Genomic DNA, 22,285 nt, shown 5'->3' on the forward strand with positions numbered 1-22,285 from the left:
TCGAATTTTTTCGAAATTTTTTAGAATTTTTTTATTGTTTATATAATTTTTAATAAAAAATAAAATTCATGCCAAGAAAAAATCTTCATTTAAGTATTAGTTTTTTTTTTTATGCATTTTTCTATTTTTTTTCTCCAAAAAAATTGTCCTCCACTATGTGCACACTGTTTTTTTCTTCTTCCTCTAATCACCAATAAGAAAAAAAGATTTGATTCAAACTTTAATAAACTACCTCAAATTTTTGCATGTTGATTTGGTAAGAATTCACAAAAGTAATGGATTACTATAAAACCTCTTCTTGGCATTAAGAAAAAAAAAAGAAAAGAAAAAACTTAGGCTATTTCCACTAAATTTTCTAAGAATATAATTCTTTTTTGCATCAATTTTGATGGGATTTTCATCTTTTCTTCATGTCGGCTCTGATCTCATAGTTTTCAATATCAATTTGAATGATTTATAAAAAAAATTGACAACTTTGAATGATTTAAAAATTTGATAATCTAAACTATGATACAAAAATTATATAAAAAAATATATGAATGTTAAATGACTTAAAATTTTAACAAAAATTATATATAAATTTAATAAAATAAAAAATTATATTTTTTATTTTTATATCAATATAAATTATAACATATAATTTTTATATAAAATATAATATAAATACATAAATTATTAATATTTAACGTTGTATGAATATATAAATGATAAGATCTACGGCATTTAATGGAGTTCTTTCTGTTAGGTTACTTTCAAACAAATATGTATGTACTTCAAAGCTTTGTGGGGGCAACTCTTCCAACCCAAAAGCCCAATGGACCATTTTTTCAATTAAAAAAATATATTATATGATGTTGAATTCAGCTCTAAAAATCATATATTTTGGGTCAAAAGTTGTTACCAAACTGAATTAGTTCTAAAACATTATGAATATGATAAGATTCTTTGGTGTATTTTTCCATTTTCCATTCCTTTTCAAAAGTATATTACGTTTTGCGGCCATTGAAAAATGAAAAGCAAATACTTGGTCAGTTGGGATATTGTTGTGTTGTAATGTGATGATTGGACAAGTTTCATGATCATAATTTCCGCATTAAATTTTGAAACTTGAAATCATACTTAAAGAACTCAAATCAGAACACGTCTGTCAAGTAACTCCAAAGACTTACTTTTGGGGTTTGATTTTGCCGTCACCATTTAACTATCATTACTTTAGCTACTTGTGCAATTGAATATTGATAGAATAGAGATAATCAATTCAAACAACAACACTAATGATTATCTATAAATAGAAAAATTGTTTTTCTTTTACACAGAAGAGCAAGTTGATCTGATTTGAGGAATAAATATGAGAGATAAAAAAACCATTCTAATGCATTCCAGATGCAGTACATTGTCTAAACAGAAACCTAAAATCAATCCAAACAATTTTGTGAGGAGTGATCTTAAGTTCATATATGGCAAGAATTGATCTTCCATGAACTTGAAACCATGCTTTTAGAACAGAAACTTATATCAAAAAGACCAATGAATAGGAGGCTCACCCATCAATTCTACAGGAATGGAGGGAGAATTACCCATCTGTGCTGATACTTCGGCCTTCCTTCCTTACCGTCAAATAGCTGCGAGTAATAAGAAGTCAAAGGTAAGGGGAAAGTTTATTAAAAGTAAAACACAATAAAAACTAAAGATTTACAGAATGGAGATGTTTCTATTAACAAATCAAAGACAAAATGATATAAAGCAAAACACGCAACCATAAGGAGGCAGTCTTTCGAGCAATTGTGGTGGCAATTTTGGTTTTTAAAGAACTTGATCCAAAATGGTAAGCAGAGTGCTAAACAGTTTTTTTACTTGGATATGAATTCCTTGTCTTAAATTTGATCCGAGTTCAATATAAGTGATATGAACAAGTGTGCTGACATGCATCATACATGAACTTCTAGAATTCTACATAGGCTTTTGCGATACATTTGACTAGCATTTAGCATAATGAAGCAAATCACTCAATGTTACTCAAAGAAATTCTAATCCTGTATGTACTTTGCAAATTAAATAAAAAACCAACATATCTTGATCTAATTTACTTTCAGTTTTAGGCAGAAAGGAAAGGCAGGGCGGCAGAAGTAAGAGATTTCACTTGGTGTTGAAAATGAAGGCAACTCTAATGGCATGCACAAAGGTTATTTGGTTTAGTCGTTCAGCCACAAAAGCTAAGGTAAATACCTTTTTCAAATGGCGGTGCTTTGCAAGGGCCCAATTTGTCATAATAGAAGTAGCAACCACAAGAAATACATAACCTGCAACACTCTGTGTAGCAATATTGAAACCCAGCCATTGGTAAATCTCTGTTGTGTAATTTGCGCATGTCACAATGTTGAACAGAAACCCACGAGGAATTTGATACCCTCCACTACCATCAGGGCTGCGTAGATTCTTCAGAATGATATGACAATAGAAGTTTGCAAGTTGACAAACCAACCCAAACCCAAAACCAATCTTCATCTGAAGATCACTAACAGGTGTGTAAAGTGGGTGATTTACATAGTAAGCAATGTAAGATCCAAAGGTCCAGTAATAAGCACAGTTTCTGAAGACATTTGATAGTGGAGATGTTGCATGACTGAAGCGGTGGACGAAGAATGTTTCCATAATACGTTTGAAGTAGTGGAAACACCAGTAATATAAAGCATATATTTGAACAGGGTGGATGACACGCTCCCCTTCATAGCCAAAGAACTTGTACACAGGGAAGTAGTAGAAGATGGGATAGAGGATCAAAGGACCCAAGTATTCAAAGAAGAAAAGTGTACGATAAGATACTTGTGGACCCAGGTCCTTGAACACTACAGTTATGTTGTTTTGGTTTTCATCACAGTAGTCTTTGAGACTCTTCTTGTAGCTAAGAACAACAGGCCGCACCTTTGAACCTGATGGCACTGGAAGCGTGAGTCTTTGTCTTGAAGGATAGAACTTTTTAGCTGCTAGTACCACACATGAGAACTCAGTTAATAAGAATCCAATGATCAATGAAGCTGCCCACACGCATGCAATCAGAGACACATCCCTTGAGAAATTGGGGGGAAAGACTCAAGATGACAATAAAAAGGCATAAAAGTTTATCAAAATGTTGGAATTCGTAAGTGCTCCGATGCCAAATTAAAAACAAACCCATAAAACCCCTTTTGGCATAAGAAAGCGGGCAGCACAGTAATGCACACTGCAATTGGCAAGAATTTCTTTCCCATCAATATGAAATAAACATATCTATTTTACCAAAGCATCTGAAACTCAAATAGGAGGAAGAATTGAAACATAAAATCTACCAAATATTTGAGTGAAAAATAAAAACGTTTCACTGACTGGAAATGGAGTAACTAATAACCCTAAGATAATACACATAGCACAAAAAAGTGCCCTACTTGCATGAGGAATTTACTGCTGGTACATGACATCTGAAGAATACATTTCAAGGAACAAAAAAAAATCAACCTTAGTGATATCTGTTAAGTATCCATAAGTAAATATAATTTTATCGAATGTGTCTAGTTACTTCATCACTCAAGAGTCAACTAGATTAGAACATCCATGCAATACAATATGCAAATAAAAAGAATTACAGGAAATTCCCACAAACATGCAATTATTTTGCCCAATCTAGAGTTACAAGACTATTATTTCCTCCTTGTTTTGTTAAGTAACACTTAATCAACAAACAAGAAAGCAAATCACTTACTTCTCTTGTGAATTGCCTCCTGCAAATCAGCCACAGTAGCCTGCAAAAAAAAGAAAGAAGAAACATAATAAATTTCCTTTCTTTCCCTTCATTTTTCCAGACAAGCAATCAGCCTAACACTATAAAACACAAAAGGAAGTAAAACCCAAGAAAGAAAAAGAAAAGACTTACTAAGTCATGAAGCTCAAGGCCTCCTTTGATAAACTCTCTTCCACTGCGTGAAACTACAGTGACCTTCATCCTTTCTGAAAACAAAAGATACCCAATTTTTGTTATGGCTAAAGGAACAAACCCTTTGAAGCTTCAAGCTTGGAAAAGTTGGATTTTTCGAGTTTGGAGATCTCAAAATTTATAGCTTTTTGGTGAAAAAAAGTGAGAAGCTGTCTGTCAGGTTTATAGTTTAGGAAATGGGAGCGCTGGCATTGAGATTGTATACATTAAAGGCCTATGGTTGGCGTGGGAGAGAAAACTACCTAGGCCGATGACACCCCATCTTTAATTGCTCAACATATATGACTTGATTTGTGTGATCCACTTATGAGATCTTGCTTTGAACGGTGATGATCTGAACACGTCATCTATCTTGCCAGAAAGAGAACATAGTATTTATAAGGATAGCATTACAATTAATCTATAATAATTACAATATCATAGATTATTTTTCATCACATAACCTCAATTTTTTTACCAATATGCATTATCCTATTCTTTATATGTTTATCACATTCATGTTAAACAATATTAAACAAATTTAAAACATGAAAGTTATTGTATCAAATTTATTATTACAAATTCCTGATATATGTTAAATTCAAATACAGTTTTTTATTTTTTTTTAAATTCATAAAATTTTTTTGTTAAAATTTTTATTATATTATTTGTATCATATTTAAAATTACCAATTTAATATTTATTTAACTAAATTCTAACGGTTGAATTTCAAGTAGGTACTTAAAATTTTGCTTCATCCCACCACTTGAGCAAAATGAAGGGATTGGCACACACACTCCTTTTGCTTTGGACATACATAATTTATTCAATTTATCACCAACTTAATATATATTCATGTGAGTGGTTGATCGTTGGTCCATAACTAAATAGAAGAGCCAAAAGCAGATCACTACTTCCCCAACCAAGAAATTTATGTACCCATCAATTCATTGTAGTAGATTAGTACTCTCACTGGCCACCATTCTCATATCGTTATGATTATCGGATAATATAAGTGTAGGCTCAACCCTTAGCCTTTTCTTAAGTAGAGGTGGCCGCCAGCCGCCGCCACCATGGAGCCACCCCTCACCGCTGTCTCCGCCCCTGTTAAGCTGATCATTGTTGTTTTAGATGATAAACAGTTTAGAATCAACATAGTCGATGATGCTGTGGACATGGCATTCCATAACAGGAGAATAGACAAAGAATACATGTTATAACAGATTGCATGATTAATGTCCAAAACAATAGCAATGGAAATCCACCATTGTCTTTTCCTTTGTTTTCTTCAACTAATTTTCTGCCAAAACACTACATCACACTCAATAACAGCATGACAAGTGATAACATTGGAATCAAACAAGACTCTGCTATCATAAAGCTCATAAGAGATATGCTCGTATCAGTTTGAGTTAGAAAATGAAAGAATGCTGTGTGATATATTCATGTTCTAACAAGCTCTATGACTCGAAAACACTGAATATAAACATGGTGGATATTCATAACATTATAGTGCAAAGCCATCTTGTGTATGTAAATTAGTTCCCCTTGAACCAACTCCAGCGAAAACATATCAGTGCATAAAGGCATTCCATAACAATTTGAATGATCTTTAACAGCAGAAAATTTCCAGCTTTTTACATGATATAGGCAATATATTTGCATTTGAATTTTGAAGTAAGATGGCTCCCTTCACTTCTGAGTGCACACTTCAGCTACCTAAATAAATAAAATAAGTAGAAAATTTTATAGACTTCGAAACACATTTTTCTTTCATCATTAACAGAGGTTTTGAACATATCACAAAAATAATACATGAATAAACCGGAAGAACCATGCATTGCACAAGCTACTGAATTCTATGAGGAACCATTGATACAAATAGATAAAATTCCATAAAACTAAGCTGATATTCTACCTGGATCTCACTGTGAAGCTATCCATATAGCCTCAAACTCTAGCCTTCAGCACTCTTCATCATCCATATATTTAAAGCCTAGCTCATCAGTTGGCTTTGTAACCTAACTAATATCAACCTTGTGATGAACCAATGCATTAAGGTTCGATCTCTAACTAAAATAAAAAGTAAGTTTTCCAGTATTTCAGCGATCTAATAATTCTCAAGCTACAAAGCCATTCCACAAGCCACCACAAGTAACCAAATGTAGAAGTAGAAAATAAAGAATCTTAATTTTGTAGTATTAGCTATCCCGCCAATGTAAGTTAGGGCCACAAGAACCCACTTTAGAAAATATTTGTCAGCACATTAAGGCATTCCATGGAAGATTTGAATCAGAGGAGTACTTAGTTTCTTATATGGTCAAGTTTAAGGCAATATATTTGCAATTGAATGTCTAGGTACATAAGCTCCATTCACTTAAGCTAACGAGAAAACAAAAGGACAAGAAACAATAAAATTTGCATAGTAGCATAAAAATTGATAAATAAACTACTTTACTCACCATTAGATCCCTGAAAATTTTACCAATTCAGAATGCTGAAATGTTCCAGAAGACTTCAGGACAGTGAAAGTTTTATACACAGTTTCTTAGCATTTATCAAGCAAATGATACATTACCAAACAAGAACCATGCATTGCAAAGCTATAGATTGTTTTCGAGGAACAACTGATAAAGAGCAAAAATATCAAATTCATCACTATAAGCCAAAATTCTAGGCAGAACTCACTGAGCAACTTTGCATATATCCTCATACTCGATAGCCTTAAGCACTCTCCCATCATACACTCCCTTCTCTATCTGCACCTTTGCACAAAACTTCTCTGTATCCACACCCAACAACCTAGCGTTTGACCCACGATATGCCCCATTTACTATCCTTACCACTCCCCCAATTTGCGGAATCACAGTCTCAAGCTCTTCCTGATCAACTCTCAACACATGCTTACTGTCAAGCATTTCAATCTCCCCTACATACCTATCGATCACTTTCCTCACAATTCCTTTCTGCTTATAGTACCCTCTTTGAGCCAATGCTTTACTCATCACCTTCACAATGATACCCTCACCAAGCCAATAATCTTTCCTATTGCTTCTCTCCTTTATCTTCTCCTCTTCCCTCATCAACTCTTCCAACGCATTTTTTCTACCACTGTTCTCTTTCTCCTCATTCTTCTTCTTGTTTTCATTCTCTTCCTCTTCAAAAACCAACCTCGCATTATTCGAACTCTCCCCTTTCGCGACATTTCCCCCTCCTAAAGTAAACCCAATTTTCACTCCACTCTCCAAATTCAGCTCTTTGGTGACAGGCTGTTTTGAATTCTCCTCAGATTCCAAAGGCATTTTCAGCTGCTCAGCTTTTTCAATTTGCTTTTGAATTTCCTTCTCTTGTTTCTCTTCCTCTACCATATCCAATTTAATCCTTTTATTCTTCATTTTTTCCTTAAAAATAGTCTCTGAATCTCTATCAATATAAGTAATAAACCAACCTTTGGGTGTTTCTTCGACCTTACACTTCCCAGTCCGTCCCAAATACTTGACGAACTCCGTTAAAGTAGCCCACTGGGTCGAATTCATATGAACGTGATGTCGATCATGAATGAACTCATTGTAAACGACCGTGGCGGCGACGCGACTGAACCGGTGGCTGCGTTTCATGAGTTCGAGGAAGTTTTGTTCGAACTCTTCGGAGTATCCGGATAAGATCCGGTCCGGGTTTTGCCCGAAGATTTGCATTTGGCGCTGGTGAGATTCGCTCATGCAATGGCATTTGAATCCGTTTTCGTCTCGGCATTGCTTTTGGCACATTTGACAGTACCATCGAAGCTTCTGGAGACCTTTGGCTTTGATTCGGTTCGCGATTGCTTTGGGGGTTAGGAAATCGTTTTTTCCCATTGGGTGGCAAATCGGAAACCCTAGAAAAAAGAAATTAAGATTAAAAAAAAAGAAAAAGGGAAAAGATTGGATTTTTGTCTTTAAAGGATGCAAACCTGAAAATTAAGACTCAATTAAACTTGAGAGATGGATCGGCGGCGGTGGGGCGTGAGTTGAACCGGCGGCGAAAGAGGGTGGTGATGTAAAAAGCAAGATAGAAGAAGGAGAGAGAATGTAATTTGCAAATAAATCGAGTTTTTTTTTTCCTTTTATTAATAGGCATTAGGATTTCTTTTTTCCTTAGATAAAAACCCAATACAAGGCCCACTTTTCAATGTAAACAAAGTCCAATACCGAATAAAATCCAACTTTTAATAAGTTTTTCATTCCATAAGATGGTAGAAATTTTTTCGAATTTATTTGGATGTAATTAGATTTTAAAATTTTAAATACGAAACGGTAATAATATACAAAAATAATATAAAAAATCAAAACAATTTAAAATAAAAAGTTTAAAATTTTAATAAAATTTATATATAAATTTGATAAAAATAAAAATATTTTATATTTAACATATTAATATATATTTGACATAATAAATTTTTATATTTTATATATATTTGACATAATACGAATATGATTCGAATATATATATTATCAGATTTAGATGTAATTTTCTTTTCAAATTATTTTAAATTTTGGTTTAGTTATTTTTAACTTAATTTTCATATTTTTTTTGTCTTTTTTAATGTTTCAAATTGATTTTTTTAAAGTACAATTATAATAAAGTATTCTATGATAAATTGAATAATCGACGTACTAATAAATTAAAACATAATTAAACATCCTAACGCACTAGAATCTCAAAATTCTATGATCTTTTGCTTGCAATTTTTTAAACACTTAAAACTTTTACATTTTTTATATTTTCAAATATATTTTTCAGCATTAAAAATCAAGGAACATCAATCTTATAAATAAAATTTAAAAATTTTCACATAATTACACTAAAATCAAAATTTTCACAAACACTATTAAAATCAAAAGGGACATATATATATATATATATATATATATATAAAACACGATGGAACAGTATAAAACAAAATATTTAGCTTCAGACAATATCTAGAAAAGAAGAATTCATACAATAATACAAACCAAACATTCTAGAAAATTAGAAGCAGTTGCAAGCATTTAGGGGAAATTAATGTCCTTTGAAACACTAACAATAGCTAGAAAAGAAATATGCTCATACTTTATTGTCAGGTTGTTTCTTCTTAACCTCATCCACATTTTCAACCATTGGTAGTGTCTGCATAACCAAAGTCACAAAAGCCATTAACAAAGAATAGACTGAAAATTATTTATAAGAAAAATATACAAAAGACTACTGCAATTTAGATGATACTGGGTTATTAGCCATTTCAAGTTTCAAGACTTCAGTAGCCAACAAGGTGTTTGGGACATTTCGTCGAACATTTTAAGGGTGTTCAATATCATCCAAGAAACAAATACATTAAAAAGAAAGGAAGAAAAGTAAATAGAGAAGTGATTACGAGATCAGGCTTGTAAATGTTGTGGACGACGGAGGCGCCGGCAAGGAGTGAAGCGATGACGACGACGCACGACCAGGCCAGAGATGGAGTCCCAGTGGGCTGTTTTGCTGCCCCAAATTTTTGGTTCATGGTGCCTCTTTTTCTTGAAAACCTGATGGCTTGCTCTATTAACGTTCAAGTTTTTAAACTTTTTCTTTGAGGGCAATTTAGTAATTTTGAATTTCCAATACTTTAATGATCCTTGTAACTCATATATCCATACGGTGATTATTTTGAATTAAATATATGTAAAATATAAAAATTATTATATTATAATTTGTGTCGATAAAAAAATAAATAAAAAATTTCATTGCACCAAGGGAATCTATAATTTTATTTATAACTTTTATAAAAAAAAAAAAGAGAAAATAGAAAAAAAGAATTGGTTCAATATCTCTGAATTTTGTTTTAAAAAAAGTATAGTAATTGATAAAGAAATTCATATGTTTGGGATTTTTGTTAGTACTTGCTTCTTATGCTCGTTGCTAACATAATATATATGAAGGTGCTTAATAGTTTTTTTAAGGGATAATACTCAAATAAGTTCTTAAACTTTATTAAAAATTAGAAATAAGTTCTTGATTTGTTATTGCATGAAATTAATGATAGAAATTTTTATTTTATTGTAGTTAGATCCTTAACGTATAAAATATTCACTTTTGTTTAAACTTTTTTAGTTAGGTGATTTAATTTGTAAAAAATGCATATTTAAATTTATTTGAATGAGTTGAACAACAAATATTTGAGGGAACAAATGTTACTTTAAAACTTATGTCAATGGGATATTATTATCCATTTAAAGAATTAATATGTATAATTACAATAAAAATAAAAATTTATATATAGTCTTAGTTTAATGCAATAAAAGACTAAGGGCTTGTTTGCATTTGGAGTAAAATCTAAAGTTTATTTGGGTATTTAGCATTTTTTTAATTGGTAGCCAATATTGTGTTTATATAATGTAATCAATAAATTCATATTATAATATATGATTTTGATAGGTATAGTTCAAAATGAAATTTATTAATAATTTAATTAACGTCACTAATGAACCAATAACTTAATTCAATTGACTCACGCATTCAACTATACAAGATGATATTCAACAAGTTTATAATTTGAATTGTAATATTTATAATTTTTTTTTATCCTCAAATTACGAATTAAATCAAACACAATTGTTTTCTTTTGATGCAGAAAACACCCAGAGCTTAATCCTTGTAAATTTCTGAGAAATGGTGCTAGCAGACCTAAATCCATCCACACATCTTTGTAAATCAACATCATAGAAAGCTATGCCAATCCAATCTAGAACAAGTTGAAAAAGGAAGCTCTCAAAAGACCAAAAAAATCAAAGCAAAATAGGAAAAGGGCAAGTAATTGAGTGGCTAATTGGTTACTCACTCCACATGAAAGTTGGAATCAAATTGATACACATGTCTTGGTAAAACGGCAATAGAGAAAATTCTCACAAAGATCATAATATGACAAACATTTTTTGGCAATAAAGGAAACCAAACTTCAGTTAATTAACTAAGCTCATGTTTCCTTTCTTCTGTTGCTTACTTATAGAGCTGTAAATCTGCCATAAAACCAGGTGAATTGCCAAGCTCATGTCCAACTTTGTTGGTATGCTCATAGAAGGTTAATTATATATTGATTTTAATGGTTTCCATTTATATATATATATATATATATATATAGTTCTTGTAACAACAGTTTTAATTGTTGATTATAGCAAGTTTATGCTAAATCTAACATATATGAAAGATCCAGTAAATTATTGAAATGAAAGCTTGTTTATTTATGCTAAATCTAATATATATATATATATATATATATATGAAAGGTCCCGTAAATTATTAAAATGAAAGCTTGTTGTTCATTTTTAATTTGATTTGGTCTGAAATAGTTTAGGACGACCAATAGTTATGCGACCCATTTGTAAATGATTGGACTGTATCATAACTTTGATAATTGAAAATAAAATTAAAAAAAAACACTAGATTTATGGAAAAGGCTAAAATTCTAAAAAATTCCTAAACTATTTTACTTTTTCTAAATAAGTTATATATCTATATATATTTTTTTATTGTATCAAAATAATTTTTTATTTTTTATTTATATTCAAATAAACTCTTATTTCAAATAAAAGATTAATTTTTATTAAGGGCTTGTTTAGGTACAAAATAAAGGTTTAGAGTTTATTTGGATACAAATTAAATAAAATTTAAAAGTTTATTTGGATGTAATAAAAATATAAAAACTTATTTAAATAAAATAATAAAATTAAAGAACTTTTTGTTATTTTAGTAAAAAAAAACATGAATTGATATTATATATTTCTTTGTATCAAGTTGATCAAATTAAATAGATTCATATAACATACATATAAGATATCATATTCAATTTAATCATTGTCTTTTGCTGAACCGCCAACAAGAAACATACTAGAAAAGTCGCCCATCACTGTTAACGCTAAACGATGGAAATGACCACTCAAGCCAGCTTGTGTTGGAAAAATTGGCCATGGAGAAAATTCTCACAATTCAACAATCTTTAATTGACAATTTGAACTTTCCTGGCAATGAAGGAAATCAAACTTCAGTTAGTTAACTAAACTCAGGTTTCCTTTTTTGCCTGTTGGCTGCTTATAGAGCTATAAATCTGCCATGAAACCAGGTGAATTGCCGAGCTCAAAAGCATTTACTATACTTTTTAATTACTTAAAATCTCAGCCGGAGGTTGCAGCCGGACGTCACTGGTGATATTGGTTGTATTAACCAATTGAGTTAGGTTTCGAGTTTTAAAATGTAAGATTTTACTTGTTAATTGATTTACAATTTTTGTTTTGATCATTAATGAGTTTTCTTCTTGTCTGCTTTAGTTAAATCATGTAACTCTGATTGTATCATATAGTGCTCTAATTTTCCAAAACAAAAATTGTTTCATCTTTGAAACAGGTATTGAATTTGTGAAAAAATAATAAAAGAGAAGCCGTGAAAACAAGCTTGAGATTTCGAAAAGAAATTAAAAAATTCCATGTGCGAAGACATGAAAGTTACCGAGATAGAGCATTTTAGTCATCGCCACAAGCTAGAGCTGAGTTACAGCCAAACGCCTTATCGTTGTGATGGATGCAAACAAGAAGGATTTGGTTCATGCTATCAATGTAACAAGAAAACCAAGTGTGACTTTCATCTTCATGAGAAATGTGCTATGGCTGATCCTTTGGCCACGCATCCGTTCTTCAACAACTGCATCTTCGAGTTTCGGAAGAAAAGAAAACATGGTAAGCGTTGTAAAGCATGTGGGAAAGATATTCGAGGTTTCATGTACAAATCAAAGAAAGCATATTTGCACCCTTGCTGTTTGAAGCTCCCAAACACATTGAATGGTGAAGGAGGGTTGATTCTTAATCTTAAAGACAAGGCCTCGTCCAAGTGTTGGATATGTCGACACAAAAAAATCTCGGGTAAAGTAAAAGGTTGGGCTTATGTTTCAACTTGTGGCAAACATTGTTACCATGTTGGTTGTGTAAATCACATGAATTTTGAGAATTGGGGTTGTTTCAATAGTCAACAAAATGGTGGGAATATTAGCTTAGTATTCATCAAACAAGAAAGTGGGAGAAAGAAGAAAAGAGGCTGTTGTGTGGGATGTGCTCTAGACCTAATAGTCAATGCCATTTTGGGGAGTGCTTTGCAGTTGGCTGCTGGTTGTGTGTTGGGTCTTTCCTAGCAAAGATTTTTATTGCTTGTAAATCTGGACAGCCTTGTCAATTATTAAATTGTAAGATTTTAATTGTTATTAGAAGTGTTCATGGCCGGCCGGGATGGGTTTATGCTTGTTATTATATATTTGTTTAGATCCGACCTAATTTAAAATTTTGGGTTTCAAAATATTCCCAAGTCCAACCCAACTAGAAAAATAAATCAACACCCACTCATTAAATTTAATTATATAACAAAATTTTTTTAAAAAAATATGATTAAATTAAGTTTAATAGAATTATGTTCAATTTGCATATATATAAAATAATTAAAAATAAAAATTATATATATAAATAAAAAATAAAAATTATATAAAAATAAAAATCAAGTTTAATAAAATATATATTTTTTATTTTTTATATATGAGAATTAATTTATATATAATTCATATATATATATGTATATATATGAATCCGAATAAGGTTGGGTTAAGTTCAAACTTTAAATTTTTTGTTTAAGATTAGGTCTAAAATTTAAACGAATTTAAAAATTGTGTCTAAGCTTGTTTAAATGATTTTAATTTTTTTATTTAAATTCTATCAAAACTTGGACGAACTTTTAAGTTTAGATGGATAATCAATCAAACTATTAAACAAAGTTTACTTATTATTAATTTACTTTTTTTTTTTTATCTTGATCATTAATGGGTAAAGCTTAAAATTAACGAAGGGGGATAACTTTTTTTATCTATAAAAAATTCTAAAATGGATATAAGAATCTATTAAATATTATCTCTTAATTGATTATCGGATTCAAATTCAATGTTACTTACGTGGATGTTGAAGCGAACAAATTTACCAGTTGAGCCAACATTATCGATAATACTCCAACCAACATTTTGTTGACCCTTTAAAAAAAAAAAATGCATTTGACAAATTCAATAGCTTGAGCATTTATTTCATTGGCCATTGACTGAAGAAAATTTGCGTGTATTAGAGTCTCCCAAGTCAACAAAACATATGAATGTTCTTCAACTTTTGCTAGGACAATTGGGTCCAAAAAATTTGACATAGTCGTCTAAGGTTTTGAAATTAAAGCAACTAATTTAATTACTTTTATTTTTAAATGTTTTTCTTTTGCTGTAATTTAGAAAAAAAAAAAAAAACAGAGACACCATACATATATTCTTTACCATGTAACTTCTCAAATTGGAAAATTTAAACAGAAAGTTTTAAATAACATTGTTGACTTAAATTTTAATAGTAAACTGAATATAATTATTTAATTCCTTTTTTATTAGAAAAAATAGAGCCAAGGAAACCTCCATATAATTAAATGGAATAATTCTAGAAGAATAATTTATCATATTCTAATTAAAAACTTAATTTAGTTGTTAGCTTAATATTATCCCACGTCTATTAGATTTTCAATTTTTTATCATTTTATATTTAAATTGGGTTATTTTATTTATAATCAATTGATTTTAATCAAATTGAATGCTTTAATAATCGGGTTTTTGTTTACTAATTCGTACCTTGTACCATTTCTGAGTTTGTCACATAATATTATGTTTATTTGTGATAGAGTCTATTAAGATAATATTATTTCAGATTTATTAATTCTAGAAGCGGATTTACCTTTAGTATGGACAATCTAAAAAATTGAAAAATAAAAATAAATTTAAAAGAAAAAATTTTCCTTTAACACCTCAAAACTTTTTCATGGATACCCTTTTCGTTAACAAATAGTAACTAAGTTGATAATTTTTTATATATATTATATGTGGACGGCTTAAAAGAAAAATTCTTGACCTGATTAAATCTTTGATTTACTATAATGTTATATACCAATCAATTAATTTTAAATTGAATAATTTTATTACGATTTCACACATACAACAATAATAAACCTTTAATTGTGTTAGTTGATTTAACCTGTTTCTAGAATAATGAGAAAAAAATGACGCGGAATGGTAGAATTAGAATAAACAAATGGAAGAGAATTGCAAGTTATATGGGTAGCAATCACGCGGTTATGCAAAGAATTTTTGCTATAAATACTTAGGCCTCTTTTTTCTCCATTCCTCAAATATTCCTTCCACTCTAGCTTTCATTATATCTCTTGCGTCTTTGAGTCTTCACCGATCAGATAAACATTTATATTTCTTTGTATCTAATTAATCAAGGTAATATATTTATGATTTTTGTGTAATATTTTATTTTCATTATTGATCTTTAATTCAACTAAATGAAATCCACTTCAATGTTATGTGTGGCAAAAATAAGTGGATTCGGATACTTGAGTGTCCATGTGGTCGATACTTTTTTGATCCGAATTTATGTTGTTGACTTGAATTTATGTTGTTCGTGGGTTTTGATTGGATTCGACCCTACAAAATTGATTTTTTTTTAAAAATTAGATTTTAGGTTAAGTTTGAATTAAAAAAAAATTTGAAATTGGGTCAGTGTTGGATTGTAAGCAAACCCAATTTAGCTCGACTTTGTATATATAATATTTTTATTAATTATTTAAATTTAAATTTATATATATTTATATTTATATTAAAAATAATATTTTATATTAAAAAAATATTTTATTAATTTTGAATTGTTAGTTATTTTATACACATACGGATTACGTTAAATTGAATATGAAAAAATAATATTTTAATATTGAATTAAAGTATATATTTTTTAAATCAAGTCAGAATTGTGGCAACTAAAAACTTGTCATGACTTGACCCATTATCATTATTACAAATGACAGAATAGATGAATTTGAAGCATTTTTTATTGATTACAAATTTAAAATTTGAATTTTATACACCATGAATGCAAATAATATTATTTACATATATATCTTCGCATCTAGTTGATCAAATTAATGTATTCGTATAGCATATAAACGTACAAATTATAATCAATTCAAACTTATTTTTTTAATAAATTATTCAAGTGAATATTTGTCTTTGCAGAAAAGCCAACAAGAAGATGCCAACGTTGCTAAAACTGAACGATGATGGTCACCCACATCAGCTTGAGTGGAAAAAAAGCGAAGTTCCTTTCTTTTGCGACGGTTGCAAAGAGCTAGGATTTGGACTTTGCTACCAATGTCCCAACAGCGATTGCAATTTCATTCTTCATGAGGAATGTGGGATTCGCCGACCTCCGCCATGCCAGAAATTTTTCAAAGGATGCGACTTCAAATTTCACAGGGAAAATCCACTAGAAGGAGACAGATCCTGCGACGCCTGTGCCTTGGATATACAAGGCTTCTTGTACCAATGCTCCCGTGTTAAAAATCCCCATGATTTACATCCCTGTTGCGCAAACCTTCCACTGTTCTTCTCCCTTCCGGATACCGACATGGAAATCTACCTATGCGAAGAGATTAAATCGAAATGCTTAAAATGCCAAAGCAAGAAAAGATCAGCAGGCAAAGTCCAGGGTTTGTCCTATGCTTCTCGGGATGGTAAGTTCTGTTACCATGTAGCCTGCTTGAAAGAAGCCTGTCTGGAGAATTGGAAAAAGGGTTATTTTCAACCTGATGTTATTGCTGATGATGAGAACAAAAGCCTTGCATTGCAAAATCTTGCTCCAAAAGAAGTAGCTGTCGTCCGAGATGGGGGCCAAAGCTCGAATGCAATGAAGGGTATCAAATGGTTGATCATATTTCTCAAGCTGGTCGTTTCAGCTATATTTGGAGAGCCATTGACTTTAATTTCTACTTTGTTTCAAATTTATGATCAGAACTAGTAATCATATATTTGTTTGTTTGTAGGCTCTTCCCTGTTATCTTTCCTATTAAATTGGGTACTTTTTTTTTTTTAATTTAAGAACAAGGATCGGCAATAAAGCTTTGCGCTTGAACTTTGTGCTTTATTAAATAGTTTTGTAATTTGACTCAAGAATTAAAATGAATATGTTGCTTTTTTGGACGTTCCAAAAAATTAAATTTTTTCCATGTATTTGGGTATTTCTATTTCATTTATATTATATATGTTTGATAGGAAGGAGGAAAATTAAAAGAAAGAAAAAAAATATGAAAGAAAAGAGGAAGGAGAGGAAAGAAAAATATTTTTTTCTTTGTTGTTAATTTAAATTGAATGAGTGTTTTACTCTTCCATTTGAGAAAAAAAAAAAAAAAGAATTTTAAGAGAAGAGAAACACGAAATTCACTCATTTTACTTCTTCCTCCTTATTTCTCTCTTAAGGATGAAAAAATAGTTAGAAATGTCAATAGGAAGAATATGGGGTGGGTAGAGCATTCTTAATCATCCTTAATTTTTTTTTTTTATTATGTCTATCATTGTATCTACACTCAATGTGTATTTTAAATTCATTCTCACTCTTATTTCCATGGTATTTAATGACTATAAGTAATATCTGTATATATAGCTTTTTTAAAAAAAAAAAAAAAATTTTTATTTTTGTCTTACACATTAAAATAAAATTTTTTTAAATATGTATTTTTAAATACAAATATATTAGTCCTAATAAAAAATAAAATTTATTTTATTAAATATATATGGTACAAGCATGAGATAAATGCTATATTACTCATCCCCATACTTATATCTGATAAAATAGTTCAAACCATACTTATCTCCAACTTTATCTCCAAAATTTAATATTTATATCCATTCCCATTAAGATAGAAAATCGGATTTCCAGTCGAATTTAGATAAAATTGATATCCAAAAAAATGGTAACTATGTATATCAATCTAATTCCATCAAATATGATATTGACAAAAAGAATACTTTTATTGTAAACAGGTCTCGCTAAATATATGTTTTTTTTTGTGGGAGTGAGTCAACGATGTGGTCTCACCTTTTGACATAGTCTTCTTTTAATTTTGAAAGCATGTCATTTACGGTTTTTTCTAAACTGTACATAGAAATAAGAAAGAACCCTACACATTCCTTGATGTAACGCATGAACTTGAAATTTTTAAATTGAAATTTAGTTTTAAAATGATTAAATTGTTGACTTGATCAATTTTCATACTACTAGCTTATTAATTTAATGTCTTCTTCTTTGTTAAGCGACAAAGACTTGCTCAATATATTCTCTACTCGGATAGATCTGTTAATTCGTGTTACCATTTCGTGTAAAATACTATATTATTATTATTATGTTTTACATGAAAATCGCGTGTCACAATTCATGTCGATATGAAAATATAAAATATAATTTTTTGATTTTATTAAACTTATTTATGATTTTTTTAAAATTTCAAGTTGTGTTATCTCCTATTTTTTATTCATATCATTTTTGTATCGTATAACTGTATCATATTTCATATTGTTTGGTCTATATTTGGATCAATCAAAGTCTAAATAGGTTTAATGAAGTCATAAAAAATTATTTTTCCATAACTTATTAATTTAATGTCTTTTTAGATTATAAAAGGCAAACCAAAGGAAACCGCGATCCAATTGAGCTGGAACAAACCTAGCGGACTAGTTTATTATATTCTAATCGAAAACTAAATCAAGGCTTAACAGCATTACTTAGAAAACTATTCAACAGGGAAATTTCTAGTTATGTTTGTTAATCTTTGTTACGTAGACTTAATGAGAAAAATTAACGCGGAATTGGGGAAGATCTAACAAATGAAAGAGGCTAGGATTGCTTGGGAAGTCAGGCAGTAACGCAGAGATTTGTGTATAAATACTCTCATTTAGGGTTCTTTCATCACCATTCCTACATCAAGACTCCAACTTCCTTTTTATTTGAAGCATTCCAGAGTTCAACACTTTACCACACCATGGCAAGATTCTAGCTTTAATTCTATCTCGTGTATAAATGATTTTCCATATATATATATTTATATCTTGTGACAATGGTTTTAGTTATTGATTAAAGCCAAGTTTATGCTAAATCTAACATATATGAAAGGTGTAAGAATGATTAAAATGACAGCTTGTTGTTTGTTTTCAATTTGAGTTTTGCTTGAGTTTAAGATTGCCACCAGTTACGTGATCTGTTAGTATTGAACTAGACTCTTCTTCGGGTGCCTCAATTCACGACCGTTTTAAATACCGAAAAAAAATACTTTAGGACTGTAGAAAACATAGCACTCTTTCATATATTTCCTTGTGTAAAGTTATTTCCTTGTATCAAGTTGATCAAATAAAAAATATTCATATAACGTATAAAAGTATACATGATATTATATCCAATTCAATCTTTGTCTTTGCAGAAACGCCAGCAAGAATCAATTGGAAAAAAGATGCCATCACTGCTAACACTATACGATGGAGATGACCACCCACATCAGCTTGTGTTGAAAAGGAGCCAAGTTCCTTTCTTTTGCGATGGTTGCAAAGAGCTAGGGTTTGGAGTTTGCTACCAATGTCCCAACAAGGATTGTGATTTCATTTTTCGTGAGGTGGGATTCGTCGGCCTCCAGCGTGCCAGAAATTTTTCAAAGGATGCGACTTCAAATTTCACAAGGAAAATCCACTAGGAGGAGACAGATCCTACGACGCCTGTGCCTTGGATATACAAGGCTTCTTGTACCAATTCTCCCGCGTTAAAAATCCCCATGATTTACATCCCTGTTGCGCAAACCTTCCACTGTTCTTCTCCCTCCCGGATACCGACATGGAAATCTACCTATGCAAACAGATTAAATCGAAATGCTTAAAATGCCAAAGCAAGAAAAGATCAGCAGGCAAAGTCCAGGGTTTGTCCTATGCTTCTCGGGATGGTAAGTTCTGTTACCATGTAGCCTGCTTGAAAGAAGCCTGCCTTGAGAATTGGAAAAAGGGTTATTTTCAACCTGATGCTATTGCTGATGATAAGAATAAAAGCCTTGCATTACAAAATCTTGCTCCAAAAGAAGTAGCTCTCGTCCGAGATGGGGGCCAAAGCTCGAATGCTATGAAGGGTATCAAATGGTTGATCATATTTCTCAAGCTGGTCGTTTCAGCTATATTTGGAGAGCCATTTACTCTATTTTCTACTTTGTTACAAATTTATCAGAACTAGTTATTTTATATTTGTTTGTGCGTGGGCTCTTATCGATTTGGGTACCTTTTTTTTAAAAAAAATTTAAGTGCAAGGATTAGAATCCTGCTCATGCACCAATAATTAAGCCAAATGCTGAGTAGAATTTGTTCTTGTTCTTTTTTTTTTCTTAGTGTGTTGTCAGTGTGACAATAAAGCTTTATTATTATTAATAAATATTTTTTGTAATTTGAACCAACAATTAAAATGAATATGTTGCTTTTTTTTGGCCTTTCCGGAAAATTTTTTTTTTTAAAAAAGCTTGATCATCACTTTGCTCCTTTCCAGGTATTTTGGCATTTCTATTTCATTTATAGTTTGATAGGAATGAAAGAAAATAAAAAGGAAAAAAATTTTGATGAAAGAAAAGAGGAAAGAAAATTATTTTTTTCTTTGTTGTTAATTTAAGTTTAACGAGTGTTTTGCTCTTACATTTAGAAAAATTAAATTTTGAAAGAAAAAAAAAGCGCAAATTCACTTATTTTCCTTCTTCCTTCTTATTTCTCTCTTACCGACGAAGGAAATGGTAACCATGTATATTGTTCTTTTAATCTTGAAAGCATGTCGTTTACGGTCTTTTCTAATCTGTACATGGAAAAAAGGAAGAACCCTACATATTCCTTGATAAAACGGATCAACTTGAAAATTTTAAATTGAAATTAAGTTTTAAAATGATTAAATTGTTGACTTGATCAATTTTAATACTACTAGCTTATTAATTTAATGTTTTTTAAGCGACAAAAAGTTCTCGGATTTTTCTCAATATATCCCCTCTTTCACTTTCCCATAACTTGTTAATCTAATGTCTTTTTGGATTATAAAAAACAAGCAAAGGAAACCTCGATCCATTAATTAAGCTGGAACAGACCTAGCAGAATCGTTTATTATGTTCTAATTGAAAACTAAATCAAGGTAACAGGGAAATTTCTAGATATGGTTGTTAATCTTTGTTACGTGGACTTAATGAGAAAAAATTAACGTGGAACGGGGAAAGAAATAACAGATGAAAAAGGCTAGGATTGCTTGAGAAGTCCGGTCTTGATGTAGAGCTTTGTATATAAATACTCTCATTAAGGGCTCTTTCATCTACATTCCAGCATAAGACTCCAATTTTTTATTTTGAGTTTGAGGCTGTCAAGAATTGAATTCGGCCATTAAAACTAAGAGTTTGAAACTCTAGCTTTAATTATATCTCTTGTGTATAAAAGATTTTCCTTTGGATAAAATCATATCCAACTTTGTTGGTCTGCTTATAGAAGGTTAATTATATCCTGATTTTAATTGGTTCCATTTATATTACCTATATATATTTATATGTATCTTGTAACAATAGTTTTAATTGTTGATTATAGCCAAGTTTATGCTAAATCTAACATGTATGAAAGGTCCAGGAAATGATCAAAATGAAAGCTTGTTTTTTATTTTCACTTTGAGGATGGCTTTGTTTGTGGCGTACTAGACACTTAGTTCTCGGATTCAATTCTTAATAATTTCAAGGCTTCGTGTAACAATGTTCCCATGAATATCCCCATGATTTACATCCCTGTTGCACAAACCTTCCACGAACATGGAAATATACCTTTGCAATGAGATTAAATTGAAAATTTCCTTAAATGCCAAAGCAGGAAAAGATCACCACGCAAAGTCCTGTGTTTTTTAATTCGGATGGCAAGTTCTGTTACCATGTGGCCTGTTTGAAACAAGCCTTGTTTGAGAATTGGAAAAAGGGTTATTTTCAACATGATGTTACTGCTGCTCATGATGAGAATAAAAGCCTTGCATTGCAAAATCTTGTTCCGAAAGAAGTAGCTATCCGAGGAGAGGGGACAAAGTTCCAAAGCAATTAAGGGTATCAAATCTAAAATTGGTCGTTTCAGCTATATGTGGAGAGCAATTGACTTTAATTTCTACCTTATTTCAAATTTATCAGAACTCGCTAGTATATATTTGTTTGTTTGTGTTTCTTTTCAATCAATTTGTACTTCTTTTTAACTTCGGGAAAGTGGATAAAAATCCTGTTCAAGGTATAAGAAATCACACATCAATCATTGAATTAAATGTTTGGGTGCAATTTATACTTTATTTTTGTTATTTGTCTTTGTGTGTTTCAATGTGATTGTTAAGCAAGGATTGAACTATGTACTTTGCTATCATTAACTGATATGTATATATATATATA

General features: G+C 30.6%; 4 protein-coding genes and 1 pseudogene across 6 annotated transcripts; 3 read left to right on the plus strand and 2 right to left on the minus strand.

Annotated features, from left to right (window-relative positions):
• Positions 1–1,257: 1,257 nt before the first annotated feature.
• On the minus strand, positions 1,258–6,547 carry LOC111296266 (very-long-chain enoyl-CoA reductase-like). Of its 3 annotated transcripts, none has more exons than XM_089740659.1 (6): positions 6,409–6,547; positions 4,210–4,314; positions 3,908–3,981; positions 3,737–3,776; positions 2,227–2,981; positions 1,258–1,622 (listed from the first exon to the last, which is right to left on the minus strand). In XM_089740659.1, exons 3-6 carry the CDS (start codon positions 3,974–3,976, stop codon positions 1,554–1,556), a joined length of 933 nt encoding a protein of 310 aa, XP_089596785.1. In that variant the 5' UTR covers positions 3,977–3,981; positions 4,210–4,314; positions 6,409–6,547; the 3' UTR covers positions 1,258–1,553. The 3 variants fall into 3 exon arrangements, with proteins under 3 accessions (XP_089596785.1, XP_089596784.1, XP_022746204.2); XM_089740658.1 differs by lacking the exon at positions 6,409–6,547 and adding an exon at positions 5,588–5,665; XM_022890469.2 differs by lacking the exons at positions 4,210–4,314; positions 6,409–6,547 and having other exon boundaries at positions 3,908–4,203.
• LOC111296339 (KIN17-like protein) lies at positions 6,384–8,126 on the minus strand. Its single transcript, XM_089740657.1, has 2 exons — positions 7,896–8,126; positions 6,384–7,820 (listed from the first exon to the last, which is right to left on the minus strand). Exon 2 carries the CDS (start codon positions 7,798–7,800, stop codon positions 6,631–6,633), a length of 1,170 nt encoding a protein of 389 aa, XP_089596783.1. The 5' UTR covers positions 7,801–7,820; positions 7,896–8,126; the 3' UTR covers positions 6,384–6,630.
• A 3,914-nt stretch (positions 8,127–12,040) lies between these two features.
• Positions 12,041–13,193, plus strand: LOC111297603 (uncharacterized). Its single transcript, XM_089741624.1, has 2 exons — positions 12,041–12,190; positions 12,341–13,193. The coding sequence occupies exon 2, from the start codon at positions 12,420–12,422 to the stop codon at positions 13,116–13,118; it is 699 nt and encodes a 232-aa protein (XP_089597750.1). The 5' UTR covers positions 12,041–12,190; positions 12,341–12,419; the 3' UTR covers positions 13,119–13,193.
• A 2,032-nt stretch (positions 13,194–15,225) lies between these two features.
• On the plus strand, positions 15,226–16,937 carry LOC149515742 (uncharacterized). Its single transcript, XM_089741625.1, has 2 exons — positions 15,226–15,275; positions 16,065–16,937. The coding sequence occupies exon 2, from the start codon at positions 16,081–16,083 to the stop codon at positions 16,843–16,845; it is 765 nt and encodes a 254-aa protein (XP_089597751.1). The 5' UTR covers positions 15,226–15,275; positions 16,065–16,080; the 3' UTR covers positions 16,846–16,937.
• A 2,110-nt stretch (positions 16,938–19,047) lies between these two features.
• On the plus strand, positions 19,048–20,136 carry LOC111297607 (uncharacterized; annotated as a pseudogene).
• The last annotated feature ends 2,149 nt before the right edge of the window (positions 20,137–22,285 follow it).

The sequence above is a fragment of the Durio zibethinus genome, chromosome 12, assembly GCF_047325235.1.
Source record: "Durio zibethinus cultivar Kanyao isolate XHJ-2024 chromosome 12, ASM4732523v1, whole genome shotgun sequence".
Lineage (NCBI taxonomy): Eukaryota > Viridiplantae > Streptophyta > Magnoliopsida > Malvales > Malvaceae > Durio > Durio zibethinus.